At 54.5% G+C, this 18,533-nt stretch overlaps 2 protein-coding genes across 8 annotated transcripts in view; one reads left to right on the plus strand and one right to left on the minus strand.

The window, feature by feature from the left end:
• MFSD2B (MFSD2 lysolipid transporter B, sphingolipid) lies at positions 1–14,077 on the plus strand. Of its 4 annotated transcripts, XM_084900610.1 has the most exons (15): positions 3–295; positions 2,944–3,069; positions 4,636–4,760; positions 5,610–5,733; positions 6,030–6,108; positions 6,189–6,319; positions 7,030–7,095; positions 7,462–7,552; positions 7,651–7,772; positions 8,225–8,308; positions 8,610–8,690; positions 8,893–9,002; positions 9,389–9,532; positions 9,888–10,064; positions 10,685–14,077. In XM_084900610.1, exons 1-15 carry the CDS (start codon positions 149–151, stop codon positions 10,713–10,715), a joined length of 1,638 nt encoding a protein of 545 aa, XP_084756736.1. In that variant the 5' UTR covers positions 3–148; the 3' UTR covers positions 10,716–14,077. The 4 variants fall into 4 exon arrangements, with proteins under 4 accessions (XP_084756735.1, XP_084756736.1, XP_084756737.1 ...); XM_084900609.1 differs by lacking the exon at positions 7,030–7,095 and having other exon boundaries at positions 1–295; positions 5,927–6,108; positions 7,484–7,552; XM_084900611.1 differs by lacking the exon at positions 7,030–7,095 and having other exon boundaries at positions 4–295.
• WDCP (WD repeat and coiled coil containing) overlaps positions 11,459–18,533 on the minus strand; it is a 16,661-nt gene continuing 9,586 nt past the window's right edge. For 3 of the 4 annotated variants that reach the window (XM_084900603.1, XM_084900604.1, XM_084900602.1), the window contains exon 4: positions 11,459–16,930. In XM_084900603.1, coding sequence (XP_084756729.1) covers positions 16,713–16,930 — 218 coding nt within the window. In that variant the 3' untranslated portion in view covers positions 11,459–16,712. The remainder of the gene's footprint in view (positions 16,931–18,533) is intronic. The other variant, XM_084900605.1, reaches the window with a different exon arrangement.

Raw genomic sequence — 18,533 nt, forward strand, 5'->3', positions numbered from 1 at the left:
TGGCAGGGGGGTGGGGGAAGGAAACCTCCCAGCTCCCCGGTTTCTCTCTCGGGTCAGGGGCCGCCCCTCGCCGCGCCCACGCCCGGAGCCGCCCTCCCCTCCGGGGCGATAACACCCGGGGCCCCGGCGCGGGCGCAGCAGCTGCGCGATGGAGGCGGCCCCCGGAGGGTCCCCGCGCCCCGCAGCCCAGGCGCCCGCGCCCCAGCCCGAGGCGCGCGCCCCGGAGCCCCGCGCCCCGCAGCCCCGCGCCCCGGAGCCCCGCGCCCCGCAGCCCCGCGCCCCGGAGCCCCGCTTGGTGAGCGCAAAGCGAGGGGGAGCCGGCGGGGAGCTGCGGGGAGAGGGGGCACGGGGCAGGGGGCGCCGATCTTGGGGGCGCGGGATCGCAGCCCTTGACCCAGCCCGGGCCGCCCTGCAGGGCCCCTCATTGAGCGGCCCCGTGGGGCTGGCCGCGGGAGCCCCGGAGAGCATAGCACTGAGCCTGAGACAAGCTCAGCTCCTGGGGCAGGACCAGGCGGGTCTGATCTGCCGGTGCCAGGCTAGGCTCTGGTCCCCCCTGCTCCGCTCCGGGTCTTCCCCGAAGGCTCCTGGACCCTGGGCCCCCGCAGGCAGCCTGCCTCCCCCGCTCCTGGCAGGTGGCGTGGGCTCAGCCGCCCTCCTTGCCCTGGCACCAGGCTCTCCTTGGGGAGATGGCCCCCAGCGCTGCCCTGTCTGGCCACCAGGCCCCAGAGTGAGGGGAGAGGGCAGGTGGCGACCCAGGAAGGACTGGCAGGGACTCATGCCGCCAGGGTGGGTGTGCTGGACTTGGTGTCTGCTGAATGCAAAACCCGCTGGGGCTCCCAAGGAAGCTTTTCCCCACCAGTGGCTTCACCTCGCCACCAGCTCAGCTCCATGCCCGCCTCCCGGGCACCTCAGAGCAAAGGCCTGCCCCCCCCCCCCCCCCCCCCCCCGGAAAGAAAGCTCCAGGAGGAGGCTCTCTGAGGACCCTCACTTCCCGGTGAGATGGAGAAATCCGGGGCGGGAGGGAACCCTCAGGCTGCCAATGCAGTGGCAGCATTTCGTTCTCAGGACAGTCCTGGGGGGGCGGCTCTACCTCCAGGTAACATGTGAGGAACCGAGACAGCCTGGCAGGGTACCGTGCCCTGGGTCCCTCGGCTGGAAATGGCAGGCGCGGAACTGGAATCCAAACTACAATATGTGCTCAGCCAACTGTGAAGAGTTTATGATTTAAGGGCTTACATTGTCAAGATTCCAAAATCATATCCTATACCTCGTTTCAGCCGGAATTTTTTTTTCTCCCTTTCAAGTGCCACGTGCCAGGAACTCGCCAGGCACAGGTAGGGGGAAACAAAATTCCCATTATGGAGAGGATTCTGCCTGTTGAAGTTTTCTGGAAGTTGAACTCATGGTCACACCATGTCAGAAAAGGAGACCACATCCTGCTTGGTGCCTGGGTTTCTCTGTGGGCAGAAAGCGTGTGCAAAGGATATGATAAGCTCTTATCGGGGAAGGCCTTCCCTTCCAAAGGGCCCTTCTGGGTGTCCTGCAAGATACCAAGATGGGTGAAGCCATCGTCTCCTCCGCTCCCCCGCCCACCCCCAAGCAAAGGAAGAATTCCCAGAACCTTCCAGAGAAATGGTAGCGAAATGGCATCTTTCAGAGAAAGGGCACTTGACGCAGCATTTATTCCTTTGACAAATACTAGACTAAACCGAGCATCTGCCACATGCCAAGCATTGTTTGAGGTCCTGGGGCCAGGGTGGTGACTAAATAGGTCATGCTCCCAGAGATCTGCCATTGGAAAACAGACTTGGGTGGCCCGGGAAGGCCTCTCTGAGGAGACGGCACTTAGGCTTAGACTCGAATGGAAGTGCAAAGGCCCTGAGGCAGCAGCAGGCAGAGTCATTTCTGAGGACTAGGACTGAGAGCAGAAGCAGGGAGCCACGTAGGAGGCGCTCACTGATGGGTTAGACGGGGGGAATTGGGAAGGGGAGATCGAGGGTGGCTCCTGGGTCTGTGGCCTAAGCTGCTGAATGGACATGGGGGTCATTTAATGCAATGGGGACAACAGGGTTAGGTTAGGAGCTGGTTGAAACAATGGGATGGAAACCAGAAACGGTGCGTTTGACCATACTAAGCTGGGATGCCTACTAGGCAACCACACAGGGCTGTGAGTAGCAGTCAAATATATGTGTGTGGAGTCTGCTGGGTCGCTTAGGGCTTGCAAACTTTATACACACTCACACATTGGGCTTTATAAACATTACTTCATTTCGGTGGTGGATTGGTAAACAGTCTCTCCAGGGAAAAAGCTCTGATTGGTCATGTTTGCTGGTTTCCGTGGTGTGAATACCCTCACCATGAATGAGTTCAGGCCACTAGTCATTCAACAACTGGCTGCAGGAGTCCCCAGCATCCAACACGCAGCTCCCAGAGGCATCACCACGTTTGCTTATCAAAACAACCTGTGTGTGTGTGGGGGGGGGGGGGGGGCAATGGTATATGTACACATATAATAATTTAATTTAAAAAATTTAAAAAAGCCACAACAACCTGTGAAGTTGGCAGAACTTTTCCATTTGACAGATAAGGCTTAGAGAGGGAAATTGGTTTATTCAAGGTCACCCAGGGAGAGGGTAAGGAAGTTGGGGGTCTCCTGACCCCCAGTTCACTCAGGCTTGCTGATTCAGAAAATAAAACACAAGCAGGAAGCACTAAGGGGGAAATACAAGGAAGAACTTCCCCCTGGAAAAGTTGAGAGGTCATGTTTTTGTTTTTCTTTTTCTGTCTCACTTCCCTTTAGGATGGTTCTGGGGGTATATTAGTACGGAGAGGTTACAGGAAAAGCCCTCAAGACATAGGGACTCAGGATGCTCATGGAAGCCGCAGGGGCGTGGGGAGCTGTGGTGTCTGTGAAGCTGGGGCTCAGCTCCTGTGTCTCCTCAGGTCAGAAGAGCCGGTCGCCTGTCATTCTGTACGAAGGTTTGCTATGGCATCGGCGGGGTCCCCAACCAGGTGGCCTCCAGCGCCACAGCCTTTTACCTGCAGCTCTTCCTGCTCGATGTGGCCCAGGTGAGTGTGGGCAGCAGCCCACGGCCCCCTATTCCATCTTCCTTCCACCCCCACCTGGTCCATGGCAGACAGCACTTTTGACCTAAGCCTGACAAAAAGCCAAGGATATTTGTTGTGGGTTGTTTGTACTGGAAAATGAGAAACAATGTGAATGCCCAACGGTATAGAAGCAATTGATTAATACCTTGTACTATCTCCACTTGATGGATTATCATGTGGCCATTTAAAGAATGGGTTCAGGGGTCTTCAAACTACGGCCCGCGGGCCACATGCAGCCCGCAGAGGAGTCTGATCCGGCCCGCCAGGTTTTTTGGGCAGTGAGCGCAGCCGAGGTGTTACAGTAGGAATTAGTAGTTCATATAGTCCGGCCCTCCAGCTCTCTGAGGGACCGTGATCTGGCCCCCACTTTAAAAAGTTTGAGGACCCCTGGGTTAGATCAATACCAGTTGACGTGGAGGAATTTCCATGATGCACTAGCAAGTGAGAAAGTTAGTTTTTAGAGTGTACAAAATGATCCTATTTTAGCAAAACAAAGACATGCCCCATATATGTACATTCATGAGTATATGTGTGTATGTGTCAGTACATGATCTATAATAATCTATAATAATAATAACAGAATAATGTGCTAATTAGACTGGCCAGCCGAACAACCTTCCGGATGAAGCCAGGCTGTAAGGGCCACACCCCTTGCACAAATTTGGTGGATCAGGCCTCTAGTTAAAACTAAGCATGGAGAAAATGACACCAGGCTATTAATGTTGGCTATAGGAGGGAATGGTGGAGAATAGAGAGCTAACAAAAAATATTCGTTTTAAAAAATATTTTTAAATTGATTTCAGAGAGGAAGGGAGGTGAGGAGAAAGATGGAAACATCAATGACGAAAGAGAATGGTTGATCAGCTGCCTCAAACTGGGCATGTGCCTTGACAGGAACTGTGACCTCCTGGTCGCCTATGGGGCGACACTCAACCACTGAGCATGCCAGCGGGTGGTATAGATTTTTTTTTTAAATGACACTGATATGGTTGCGTGTTTATAAGATTATAAATTGCAAATGTATATAAATGCATGAAAGGATGACCATCAAAATGCTTCTGGCATTGTCTCAGGATGGTGGGATTTCAGATGAGCTCTGCTCAATATTTTTCTGTGCTGTTTGAATGTTTTAATAGTGAGTGTATAATTTATGTAATCAGAAAAATTTAAAAAATCTTATTATGAGACAAAAAGTCTACCTATGACTGTCAGCCTTCGCATCCTCCTTGCACTGAGCACCTCGGCAAGGGTCCCTCATGCTTCTCCAGAAGTGAGTGGGCATGAGCGACAAGGGCAGTGTGCCAGTAGGTGGCTGTCAGCTCCCTCCCACGCTCCTTCCTACACGTGCACAGATGTGTCCTGAGAGCCTTCTGGATTAGTGTTCTGGGGAGCAGGCAGAATGGACTTTTACACTCAGCCTCTGGCCCCAGCCAGGCTCCCAGATACATCCCCTCCGGTGGGTGGGCAGGCCTGGACACCTTCTCTGACTCTGCCAGTGCTTGGCTGTCTCCTCCCCTGTCATTGCAGATCCCTGCTGCCCAGGTGTCACTGGTCCTGCTCGGAGGGAAGGTGTCTGGGGCAGCTGCTGACCCCGTGGCTGGGTTCCTTATCAGCAGAAGCAGGAGGACAGGGTCTGGACGACTCATGCCCTGGTGAGCAGCCCCATGCATGGTCCGTAAGGTGGTATTGCCAGCGGGTGGTATTGATGGTTTTTTAAATGACACTGATATGGTTGCATATATATAAGGTTATAAATTGCAATTGTATATGTGGTTGTCATAGCCCTGCGTCTTAGCAGAAAACCCTGTGGGTGATTAGAGGACAAGACAGGACATCTGGTGATAGGACTGGACAGAAGGTGACAGTACCGGGCTGGGCCAGGCCGTCACACAGGAGTCAGAGACATTCTGGGGGACTTTCCCTCACCAGATGGCTCAGGCAGACAAGGTCTCCAAGACTCCAGGCCTGGCCCAGAGGTCTCCGTGAGACCAGAGTGGGCTGTGGGCCCGGGAAGGCCTTGCAGAGTAGGTCCGACTCTTGTGCTCCAGGCCAGTGGTCGGCAAACTCATTAGTCCACAGAGCCAAATATCAACAGCACAACGATTGGCATTTCTTTGGAGAGCCAATTTTTTAAAAAAAAACTTAAACTTCTAACGCCACGTCTTCAACATAGACTAGCCCAGGCCGTGGTATTTTGTGGAAGAGCCACACGCAAGGGGCCAAAGAGCCGCATGTGGCTCATGAGCAGCAGTTTGCCGACCACTGTTCCAGGGACTGGAGGAATGGCACCACCAAGCACCCACGTCCTAGCCAGAGTCACAGCCCGCATCCTGGTATCTCATGTCCCTTCAACCCCGGCCCTCCACGGCTCCCGCCCTGAGAGCCGCAGCCCAGGGCTCAGGTCCAGAGGGGAGAGGTTGCACTAGGCCTGCCCTTTGAGGCCCCAGGCCTGGTTTGTGGGCGATCCACCCCCTAAGACCCCCCACCGTGTGCCCCCACAGGGTGCTGGGCTGCATGCCCTTCATCGCCGTGGCTTACTTCTTCCTGTGGTACCTGCCCCCCTTCACCAACCTCCGGGGCCTTTGGTACATGGCCTTCTACTGCCTGTTCCAGGCTGTGTCCACGGTAAGCAGGCCCGTCGGCCTGGGCCTGGGCCCCTGGAACCCCACTGCTGGCCAGTAGGCATGGTGACACCAGTGTGTCCGGGGTGGGGGTCAGGGGATCCCTTGCTCCCCGCACCTGGCCATCTCCTCCAGCTCCCCCTGCCCCCCTGGGCTCTGGGCTGGGTGCTGCCCTCGGCCCTGGACCCCGCCTGCAGGGACCTGTGGCGACCGACGCACCAGCCTCCCGGCCCTGCTGGCACAGGGCGTCCCCTGGCTGGTCCGGGCGGAGGGGGCGTCGTCTGAGCCCCGGGCCCCCAGTTCTTCCAGGTGCCCTACACGGCGCTCACCATGCTGCTGACGCCCAGCCCCCGGGAGCGGGACTCGGCCACCGCCTACCGTGAGTGCGGGCGCCGGAGGGACGGAGGGGGCCGCCCGTGGGGGCGCGAACGCGGACCCTGAGCACGCGCTGTGCCCCAGGGATGACCCTGGAGATGGCGGGGACGCTGCTGGGAGCTGCCGCCCACGGGCTCATCGTGGCCGGGGCCCACGGCCCCCACCGGTGCGAGGACGCCGCGTCCCCAGGGCCCGGAGCCGTCTCCCCCAACGCGGTGAGTGCCCGCGCCCTCCCGCCGGACCCTCCGCCCGGCCCGCACCCTGGCACCCTCAGCGCCTCTGGAGGGGGAGGCGGGCCCCAGGGAAGGGTCGGAGAGGGGACATGGAAGGGCTGTGACTACCTCAGTCAGCCGTCAGTAGGTCCATTGTCCCCGTTAAGCAAATGACATCGCGACCCCCCAGAACCGTGGGAGTCAGCTTTGACTCCTCCCTCTCCTTCAGTCCAACCCATTGCCAAATCCTGCCATGTTCTGGGACAAAACCTTCTGCATCCACTGCCACCGACCGACCGACCGACCGACCGTGCCTCTCCAGCCCCTGCCTGTCCCCTCCTCCGGGCGAGGGGGGTGAGGAGCAGAGGGCTGGGAGCCCTCTCCCAAAGCACAGTGTGTTCAGGCGCTTCTTGGCGGCTCCAGCTCTGCTATCCCATCGACTCCGAGCACACACCACAAGTTAATTCATAGGCAAAATACACCCAGACAGCGACCCCTGTGCAGCTGGGCTGGACCTGTGCCCTGAGCCCTGCCCCCCCCCCCTTACACACACACACACACACACACACACACACACTGCCAGGCAGCCTCTGTCTGGAACTGGGTGACTTATTCCCATGCATGTCTTTGTATGTGTTTTATGTTTTAACATATGTGTAATTTTGCCTGATGATAGGTATCACTGTCTCTTTTCTGTCATTTATCTGGGTCAGCCTGCATCACACTGTAACCTGTGCTCATGGATCCGTCTTCCAAGCTACTCACAGTGGATGCTCAGGGTCTGGCATACAGAATCAGCACCAAGGAATGTTGTTTTAAAATGTGTGTGTGTGTGTGTGTGTGTGTGAGAGAGAGAGAGAGAGAGAGAGAGAGAGAGAGAGGAAGGTGTGTGTGTGGGAGAGAGGGAGGACTCAGAGCCGCGGCCCCCTGGTGCATGGGTGCATGCAGGAGGCACAGGGTCAGCAGAAGGCCCATGCTGGCCCTTAGCTCTCCCCTCCTACTGGGCTCACTGGGAGGAGTACCCAGGGTCCTTGGCCTTGGGCTGAGGGTCCCTCTGCTCCCATCGGGAGGCACCCTGCCCCTGGGTGCCCTCACCTCCACGGGTGGGAGACATCACCCCACCCCAGTTCTGTCCTGTTCCACAGACCTGTCTCTACTCCATTGCAGCGGCCGTGGTTGCTGTGACCTACCCCGTGTGCAGTGGTTTCCTCTGCTTGGGGGTGAAGGAGCGGCCAGGTACGGGGTGCAGGCGGACGCCGGGGGCAGGGCTTCTCTCAGGCGTGGGTTTTGGTTGGGAACGCTGCCAAGTGGAGATGTCACCTCCTGTGTTGCAGACCCCTCTGCCCCCACCTCCAGCCAGGGCATGAGCTTCCTGGCCGGGCTGGGCCTCACGGTGCGGCACCCGCCCTACCTCAAGCTGGTGATCTGCTTCCTGTTCATCTCAGCAGCCGTCCAGGTACGGATGGCCGGGCGGATGCCTGCCGGCGTGGTTCCGGCCGCACTGAGCTTGTGTGGGTTCGGATCCAGACTCTCATCCCATTGCACCCCAGTTAGGCCTGAGCATTCATAGGGAGAGAGCAGCGGCTGGCGTGTGGCCCAGAGAGGGTGGTGCTGGGAGGAGAGAGATCTAGAGAGAGCCCCTGGGGATGAGGAGGGTCAGGGCCCAGACTCCAGGAAAACTGCCTGGGTGGTAACGTGCACCCAGTCTGAGCTGTGCGAGGGGCGGTAGACCGGGAATGGGGTCTACGCCTGAGTCGGCGATAAGCATCCTTTGTAGGGGCGGGGACTGCACCGTGGTGGAAGCAACCAGGGTTCCCAAAAGGGAGGCCGGGATTGAGACGGAGGCCTTGCTCTTGCCTTCTGAGGTGCCGCCATTCCCTGCGCCCCCCCGCCCCTGTCGCCCCCTAGGTGGAGCAGAGCTACCTGGTCCTGTTCTGTACCCACGCCTCCGAGCTCCATGACCACGTGCAGAGCCTGGTGCTGACCATCCTGGTGAGGAGGCCTGGGTGACACGGGTGGTTCTTGGCACGACATGTGCGGCCAGAGTCCCGGAGGTCAGCTTTCTGGACCTCCTGACCCTCCAGCAGAGGAATGGGGGCCAGGGTCATCATGTTCACAGCCACGGGTTCCCACCAGGAGGCAAAGTCAAGGCTGGGCATCCCGCCTGAAAGCCAGGGCGCTGGGAACCTGGGCAGAGGCCCCGGCAGCGTGGCCGGCGGGGCAGGGGGCTGGGCAGGGGGCCGGGCTGGGGGCCGGGCTGTGGCCGGGCTGTGACGGTTCCGTCTGTCCACAGGTCTCGGCCGTCCTGAGCACGCCACTGTGGGAGTGGTTCCTGCAGCGCTTCGGGAAGAGGGTGTCGGCCTTCGGGATCATTGTGAGTGAGGCGGGAAGCCAGGCTCGGGGTAGGGTTGGGCGAGGTTGACCTTGAAGCGTGAGCCTCCTGGGAGCCAGCCGGGCCATCTATAATCGCTGTGTCTTCAGTGCTCCGGCCTGGCCCGTAGTACGGAGGGTGAGTGCATGCTGGGAAGAGCAGGTGGGCCAGGCAGAGGGGGCAACTTGTATATCTGTCTCCCCAGGTGATGGTGCCTTTTGTCATCCTGCTGGCGGCTGTGCCCACGGCCCCCGTGGCCTACGTTGTGGCCTTTGTGTCCGGCGTGAGCATCGCTGTGTCCTTGCTGCTGCCCTGGTAGGCTGCGTGAGGGGAAGGGGATGTGGGAAGCTCCACATCCTTCCTGATGGGCCTGCCCTCCTTCCCGCCAACCTGGTGCCCCGGGCCCCTTGTGCCCAGCCTGTGCGGGGAGCCGCTCGCCCACGTGCAGGGAGGGAGGCCAGCCAGCAGCTCCGTCCTGGGAGCCCTCCTCAAGGAGCACCCGCAGCTGGCATGGTGGGCAGCCAGGGTGGGGGTGCAGAGATGTGGGAGGGATGCCAACACCAGTGCCTGGCTCTCTGTGGGCCGGGCCTGGGCCTGGGGAGTGAGGACTCAGGGGTGACTCTGACTTGGTCTCTTGCAGGCTGGTGGCTGTGGGGGGGTTGGTGGGGACCAGGGGGATAACTCTGCAGCCCCCTCCCCAGGTCCATGCTCCCAGACGTGGTGGATGACTTCCAGCTGCAGCACCAGCACGGGCCCGGCATAGAGACCATCTTCTACTCCTCCTACGTCTTCTTCACCAAGCTCTCGGGCGCGGGTGCCCTGGGCATCTCCACGCTCAGCCTCGAGTGAGTCCGGAGCTGGGCTGTGCAGAGGGAAGAGGGCAGAGCCCCCTCTCCCCCCTAGCAGCCCGGGGACCACCCTCTGCTCCTTGGAGAGTGCGGGGAGACGCCTGCCTCAGCTGGCCCCGGGAATGGGCCTGAAAGGGGCCTTTCCGGGGGGGCCATCCCCTCTGAAGCCTCAGCCCCCCACATCCTCAGTTCTCTCCGAACTCCTCCCTGCCAAGCCCATTCCTTCGACACCCTCTTCCACCCTGGCTGGGCTGGGCTGGCCAGGAAGTGAATCGGAGTTTGAGGAGAGGGTGGAGGTAGGCTCAGGAGGGCCTGAGCCGGACGCTGGGACCCTGGGACCGTGTTTCTCCAGGTTTGCGGGGTACAAGGCGGGAGCCTGCCAGCAGGCAGAGCAGGTGGTGGTGACCCTCAAGGTCCTCATCGGGGCCGTGCCCACCTGCATGATCCTCACCGGGCTTTGCATCCTCATGGTCGGCCCCGGCCCAAAGGTGCCAAGCCAGGACGCCACTCGCCAGCTGAGCCTTCGGAGGTGGGCACCCCCTGCACACACACACACACACACACACACACACACACACACACGGCAGAGCTGCCAGCACCCACAGGGGCACACAGAAGTGTGCCGATGTCAATCGTCGTCCTGTTGATATTTGGCTCTGTTGACTAATGAGTTTGCCGACCGCTGTCCTAAGGGCTCAGCTCAATGCCCGAAGCCAAGCGGATGCTGGGGTATCAACATGGTCCCAGACTTTCACGGGCACGTGTCCACATCTTTGCAGATGCTCATGCACTCACAAATACGAGCACATGCACACACAGAGGACCACACAGGGGAGACAGGAAGTGACATCATCACCCATCCATCCCTCACCCCTCAGCATGGCTGGTCTCAAGACTCCTGCCAAGTCACTCTGGCCTCGCGTGTCACACTCAGGGAGTGACACACAGCTGCTTGATGGCGCTTGGGGGAACAGGCCCGTGGCTTTATTCACGCAGGGGCGGGGGGGGGGGGGGGAGTGTGTGTGAAGGGGAGGAGTTGCTGGGAAGACAAGGACCAGCCACTGACGATTGGCAGGGCAGAGACCTCAGGGGCTGGCAGGGCAGAGACCCCACCTTCTCTCACCCTCTTGGCTTCTTCCCTTCCCGCAGGAGGACCAGCTACAGCCTCGCTGCAAGTTAAAGCTTCGTGAGCCGAGCAGCAGGAGCCCGCAGCCTCTGAGTTCGAAGTCCCCCTCTCCTCTCAGGCGTTCGGAACCCCCACTTCGCAGCGTGCACGTGACCTTTCCCCCGGGACACGGAGTCTCCGGCGACCTCTCCAGAAGGGACTGGCCTGGGTCCCACCTGTCTTTCCTTACCTGTTGGCCACGGACTATTTCACATAAACCTGTGCCCCTGCCTACCCGGCTCCAGCTGACGTTTGACTTGGAAAGCGTCCCCATAGCAGTTTGTCCTGGGAAAAAAGGAGCCTCGGCCAGCCTGGCCTGCAGACTCCCCAACCACCAGCTGACCCGACAGGACAGACACACAGACAGACCCTTTGTTCTTCCTGGCGCCCCAGTAGACACCTGAGAGAGAGACCGACAGACGTCCATGAATGGGCAGAGTGGGGACAGATGGTCAGCGAGGGATGTTCAATGAGGATGGACAGACAGATGCAGGGAGGCCAGCAGACCCGGCGAGAGCGAGGGGACAGCGGTGGGGTGAGAAGGCGGAGGGGGCACGGGTGTTTCTCAGGCCTTTGTCAGGTTCATGACTGCTGCCAGAGGTGGGCACAGGCTGGAGCTGAGCCACCAGAGAGCGGCCATTTTTATGAACAGTAGTTCTTTCTGTGGGAATATCTTTCCTGGACTTTTACAAAAAGTACAGGAACCACCATTTTCTAGAAGCCATATCTTTGGAAAAGATCCACTGAGGTTTTGGGTATTTTGGTTTTTTTTTCAATACAACAAACCGCATTAAAGGGCTTATCTCCTGCTGAGTCAGTAAATTGTGGTGGTGGGCAGCCCTCCATCATCCCTCGGCCCAGGGCGGGGCTCCCTTCCACGTCCTCTCCGGGCCTTCGGCGGCCTCTTAGGTGAGAGAGCCCTTAGGCTGCCAGAGCTCAGACCCGGGCGCAGAGGTGCCGGCAGCTCGGTGAGAACCTCTGGCTTCCCCCACGGACGCTGGCCTGAGGAGCTGACCTCACGGTCTTCCTGACACCGACCTCTCAGGCCCTTGTGATACTGGCATGGGGGTCTGATCCTTGAGGTCACAGGGCACCAGGAAGAGCTGGGCTCAGCTTCTCTGCATTGCCCCTGACTCAGGAAGGAACGACAGAAGCCCTGCCCACCCCCTCTGTGCACGGGTACACACAGGCAGGAGCATACACACACACACACACACACACAGGCAGGCACACGCACGCGCGCACACACACAACCACACACACTCGTTTCAGAAAGTTGGAAGATCACACTGGCCACATGGAGACAGCACCTGCTAGGGCACAGACAGGGTGAGGTCTCCACCTGCTATGCATGCTTTAGAATCCTGGACGCTGCAGGTAGGATCAGAAGTTGGTGCCACATTTTATTTTTAAAGGAATTTTAAAAATCTTTATTGTTGAAAGTATTACGTATGTCCTTATTCACCCCCATTGACCCGCTTCAGCCCATCCCGTGCCCTCCGCTCCCGCCGCCCACTTACCACCCCTGCGTTCATGGGTTATGCGTAGATGCATACAAGGTCTATGGTTGACTACCTCCCCCCCACGCTCCCTCCTCCGCCTTCCCTCCAGAATTCCGTACTCTGTTCCATACTTCTATGTCTCTGGATCCATTCAGTTCATCAGCTTATTTTGTTAATTACATTCCATATATGAATGAGATCATGTGATACTTGTCTTTTTCTAACTTATTTCCTTAGCATAATACTCTCCAGGTCCCTCCATACTGTCTCAAAGGGGAAGAGATTCTTCTCTTTTACTGCTGCATAGTATTCCACACAGTATAAATATACCTCAACTTTTTTATCCACTCATCTACTAATGATGTGCCACATTTTATATCACCTACATTTCCCAGAGTGCAGTCTCAAGGAGCAGCTATACAGCAGCAGGGGCCAGCTCTGGGGTCAGGGGTTAGATCTCAGAGATAGGGCCATCGTGGGCTGGCCAAAAGGTTTCCTACCATTTCTCCCTCACAGCCACCCTACGAATCAGGAACTAGCGTTCTCTTATTCAGATGAGGAAACAGAGAGCTTAAGCCACTTGCCTAAGGTGATGGTCTTAAACCTAAGTAATATAGTTCTTAAATTAGGTGGTTGGTGGTTCATTTTATTATTAAGCCTTCCTAAATTTTATATCTATTGCATGTATCAAATATCCATACACTTTTTTAGAAAAATTTGGGCATAAAGTGGGATTTGTAAATGACTTTCCTTATGTAAAATATTCTCAATATAACATTAAATAATAGTTTATTTTTTAAAATATATTTTCATTGATTCTAGAGAGGGAGAGATAGAAACATCAATGATGGGAGAGAATCATTGATTGGCTACCTCCTGCATGATTGGAAATCAAGCCTGCAACATGAGCATATGCCCTGACTGGGAATCGGACGGGACCTCCTGGTTTGTAGGTTGATGCTCAACCACTGAGCCACTGTGGTCGGGCTAGGCAATAATTTAAAGAAATTAGCTCTTCTCTCCCTGTCTCGCAAATGCTGGATTATCTTCTTTTGTTCCAAGGACTATAATAATAGCAGAGGCAAAGGAAACGTCTTTTGTATGAGAGTTGTCATGGAATCGGATTTGTTGTGAAGAAGTAAAGAATTTATATTCTGATCTGACTGAGCTAGAAAAACTCCTTGGCAAGTGTAATGGGGAAACTGAGACAGAGAACTGAACAAACTGGTCCTAGCAAGATAATAAATCACAAGGTCTTCTCTTCCCTAACCAGGGACACTTAGGAATAAATGGTTTACACATTCCAGACCATTTAGGGGCAGACCCCATGCTGTCCAGGTCCCTCTTTGGTGACATTCTCTGAAGGTAATACTGACCAGAGAACGACTGATTAAACAGCATATTAAAGCACACAGCTGAAAAGCTGAATATCCCACTGCGATCCTGAGACCTCTGCCAAAATCCCCTTTAGAAAACAGGTTAAGAACCCCTGAGCCAGCCATCGCGGGCTCTCTCTGGAGCACATGCTTGCCTTTCTTCCCTCTCACGTGTGCATCCTTAGTTTTGTCTCCTGAACTCTAAGAGTCTCCACGAGACTTGCAACCAGGGGAGCAGCAGGCAGCGGCAGCTGGTCCCAGGCCAAACCCCTGAACCTGTGTCCAAGGCCCCCTTTAGACTGACACATCCCCACCTCGGCTCGCTTCTGCCACTGTGGCTTTTACTTCTCAGTGAGTCCACACAGCCCAGCGTGGCCCCCTTCTTTCCCATACTGTTTCCAGAGAGCCAAAGCAGAGCACGGCTCTCTTCCGCTGCTCCTTCTATCCTACGCTCTTTGTTTCACTGTCCCCAACTATAATAAATCTGCTCTCAAAATCACTTGAATGCTTACTGTGAAATCTTTCCTGCACGAAGTTAAGAACCCACACACTACCAGCCAGCCCACGGCAGACCTGCTCTGGGCCAGGTTGCTTTCTGGTGACATGTCCACCAGCAGACAGACACCACACACACACATAAAATGAAGAATAGTTCTATATAGCAGCAATAATCACAAAGAAAATACCATCAAAACATTCACAACAGCTGCATCAGCCTTGAGCGATTTTATTGAAGACGGAGCAGTGGAATGCTGACTATAACATACAGCATGAGGCACCGCCCTGAGACAGACCGTACTACAGGGTCCCCCAACCCCCTCGATAGGCTACACAGTTTGTGCCTTCATCCCACCCAGCAAACGGAGCCAGGCCTCAGACTGGCCTCGGCCACTGCTCTCGGGCAGCTGAGTGCAGACCAGCGGCCTCCTCTTCCATTATCCCACCCGCTCTCTAATGCGTCTGGACCACAAAATGGGCCCTTGCTTCATTCCTATCCCAGCTCCATCTTCATAAACTGTAACAGACAGGAGTCCCCAAGGGGGAAAAGTATTTCTTTCCAGATAATCTTAAAGGCAATGGGGAAAAAATGACTATGTGCTAATGGAGCTTCTAGGGCAGAAACAAGGGTCTGCAGATGTGATGACTAGCCAGCCACACAGACCGATTGGTTATGCCAGACAGACAACATACACATTTATAACGTGTGTGAAGGCAGTAAGAAGTGCTGTCTTTATCTAGAGTTGGGATCAGGGCTCTTTCCACTAGACCAGTGGTCGGCAAACTCATTCATTAGTCAACAGAGCCAAATATCAACAGTACAACGATTGAAATTTCTTTTGAGAGCCGAAAACTGACTTCTGCGCATGGGCCACGAAGTTTCAATTGCACGTGTACGTGCGCGCCCACACGTGGTATTTTGTGGAAGAGCCACACTCAAGGGGCCAAAGAGCCGCATGTGGCTCGCGAGCCGCCGTTTGCCGACCACTGCACTATACCAAGCTGGCCCTTTAGCCCTTTTTAGGACTATCCCAGATACAGTGAAATTTCCAACTTTCTGAAATATTTTCTCTCACAGACTCTACGCTAGTCTCTAAAACTTGACTGAAAGGAAAAGAAAAATACCAAAATTAAAGTTACAATTTAAGAGTTGAGGCTGGCCGGTGTTGCTCAATGGTTGGGTGTTCACGCATACACTAAGATGTCACTGGTTCAGTTCCCAGTCAGGGCACATCCCCGGCAGGGGGCATGCAGAAGGTGACCAATTGATATCGATGTTTCTCTCATTGATGTTTTTCTCTCTCCCTCTCTCCTCGTCTCTAAAATCAAAAACATTTTTAAAACATATTTTTATTGATTTTAGAGAGGAAGGGAGATAGTAACATAAATGATGAGAGAGAATCATTGATTGGCTGCTTCCTGCACACCCTTCACTGGGGATCTAGCCCTACAACCTCGGCATGGGCCCTTGACTGGAATCGACCCTGGGACCCTTCAGTCCATAGGCCAACACTCTATCCACTGAGCCAAACTGGCTAGGGCTAAAAAAACCCCATTTTTAAAAAAAATTTATTTTACTACATGAAACATATTTTTTTTTAAATATTTTTTTATTGATTTTTCACAGAGAGGAAGGGAGAGGGATAGAGAGCTAGAAACGTCGATGAGAGAGAAACATCGACCAGCTGCCTCTTGCACACCCCCTACTTGGGATGTGCCCGCACGCAACCAATGTACAAGCCCTTGACCGGAATCAAACCTGGGACCTTTTAGTCCGCAGACCGACGCTCTATCCACTGAGCCAAACCGGTAAAAAAAAAAACATTTTTCTTAAAAAGAGTTGATTCTGAGGAGAAAAACAGGGTATTGTTTATAATCCTATAACTGGGGGAAAAGTTTCAGGGAGAAAATCAGATGAGGCAACAGCCTAGCCTGTTCTTGGCATTGTACTGTAACACCAGCACACACCCAAGGGGAGTCTAGAAGGGTCAGAGCACTGAAATGTCATTGGAAATTTGCCCAGGGCCAGTTATCAGGAGAACCTGGACCTTAAGCCAGCCAGAATTTTCTAGGGAAGCAAAAAAGTTAGGTTTAAATTCTGAGCGGTCCATCCTGTTCTCGGGACCAGAGCGGAGGAGGGAGAGAGCAGTCAGTGGCTTTTCATCTTCCTTTGAACTCTCTGGGTTTCTGCCGGTTTGGGCGAAGAAGAATATGCTGGAGAATATGCCCTCCTTACCCTCATCTTTAAGCCACGAGAAAGATCTATCACATGCCGAGGTACCTTTTAAGGGCTGAGACAGCTTTAACACAGCTCTGGGCTGGGACAGAAAGCCTCAGAGAAACCATAAAACACAATCCATAGGGTACCATTACACTGTCTTGTTCTGGGAATTCCGACGTCAGACAAAACCACACCTCATGAATACACAAGCAAGCGCTTTCTGAGCCATCTCACATCTAACAAAGACAGCGCTCTGAGCGGGAGCCTCGTTCTGGGGAAGATGGAGGAGTGGCCGAGCCAACCAGGCAAGCGCTTCGCCTCTGACAGCAAGCGGGGGAGTCCACAGTGGAAAACAGGTGTTGTGTGCAGTGGTCTCATCTGAAAGGCAATGCAGCAAATACTCTACCAACAGGCATCAGCCCAGGTGGTTCGAATAGCTGGCGGCTCCTGAACTTCGGGCTGTATGTTCTCTAAAGACTTCAGGACAAGGACCAGAATCCAGACTCGGAGACAAAGAGTCTCCGAAGATATTTGGCCTGGAGCCGCCATCTCTTATGACTATTTCCTGTGCGGCTGTAAAAGTTAATGGGATGAAGCCTTCACTATCAGCAGAGAGAAGGATCCAGCGGGACTCTGCAAAGTAAAATGCACACATGGGCAATTTAGGACATTTCATCTTATTCTACAAGGAAAAACAACGAATACAACTTTTTGAGGGGACGAATTCAGTAGTTGATAATCTTAAACCTGATCATCACAAGACTTCACAGAGAATGGGGAGACGGAAGGACTGTCACGGGGGCGGTCTGGTAATATGGCAGGAAGAGGAAGGTGAGGACTTAGGCAGAGCTAAAGGTCATACATTTTTCACTCAGGCTGGGCATTTATTACTCAGTGGTATGCAAATGGGCTTCTGCCTGCACACACAATAGGGGCTGTGTGTGGAGTATCCCCACCTTATCTACATGCTCTTAGTTTCTCCAGAAAATATGTGAGGTTGGCAACAGCCACTCTTATGGAGGAACCTTCTTTACTCCATTTTTTATTATTGATTTCAGAGAGGTAGAGAGAAATAGAAACATCACTGATGAGAGAGAATCATTGATTGGCTGCTTTATGCACACCCCCTACTAGGGGTCAGGCCTGCAACCCAGGCATGTGCCCTTGACCGGAATCGAACCTGGGACCCTCCAGTCCACAGGCTGAAGCTCCATCCACTGAGCCAAACCAGCCAGGGCCCTTCTTAACTCTTTAGATCCATATCAACCTCTGAACACAAAGGAGGCAAAAATGACAGAGCTAGACTGGAATGGCCCAGAAAATCCTGAATGGCTTGTTCCAGGATAGCCGAGGGCCATCAGCATGCCTGGACCTTTTCTGGCTCTTTCAAGACTATGGTGTCGTAACCTTTTGACCTTGTAATTTCACTTCTGAAAATCTATACTTTCCAAAAACAACACGTAAAATAGAGAGGTTTTTATTAATGTTATTTATAATGGGCCACCACGGGAACCCACTGAAATATCAAAGAAAATATGGCAGCCGGGCCAGTGTGGCTCAGTGGTTAAGTGTCGACCTATAAGCCTGGAGGTCACAGTTCAATTCCTGGTCAGGGCACATGCCCAGGTTACAGGCTTGATCTGATCCCCAGTAGGGGCTGTGCAGGAGGCAGCCTATCAATGATTCTCTCTTATTATTGATGTTGCTCTCTCTCCGTCTCCCTTCCTCTCTGAAATTTATAAAAACATATTAAAAAATATATATATATATATAGTCCTAACTGGTTTGGCTTAGTGGATAGAGCATCAGCCTGAGGACAGAAGGCTTCCGGGTTCAATTCCAGACAAGCGCCTAAGAAAACCACGACCTGATGGAACATGGGCATGACTCAGTCCCTCTGCATCCAGGAGTGTCCCTCATGTCCATATGTTTGCTGCACATTGAAACAACCCCTTTCAGCCCTAACTGGTTTGGCTCAGTGGATATAGCCTTGGCCTGCAGACTGAAAGGTCCCAGGTTCGATTCCAGTCAAGGGCATGTACCTGGGTTGCGGACACATCCCCAGTAGGGGGTGTGCAGGAGGCAGCTGATCGATGTTTCTCTCTCATCGATGTTTCTAACTCTCTCTCCCTCTCCCTTCCTCTCTGTAAAAAATAAAATATATTTTAAAAAATAAAAAATAAAACAACCCCTTTCAGAAATATTCTGTAATGTTGCTATCATCTTTATGTTCTAG

Source organism: Pipistrellus hanaki, assembly GCF_964339955.1.
Source record: "Pipistrellus hanaki genome assembly, chromosome: 12".
NCBI classification, from domain to species: domain Eukaryota; kingdom Metazoa; phylum Chordata; class Mammalia; order Chiroptera; family Vespertilionidae; genus Pipistrellus; species Pipistrellus hanaki.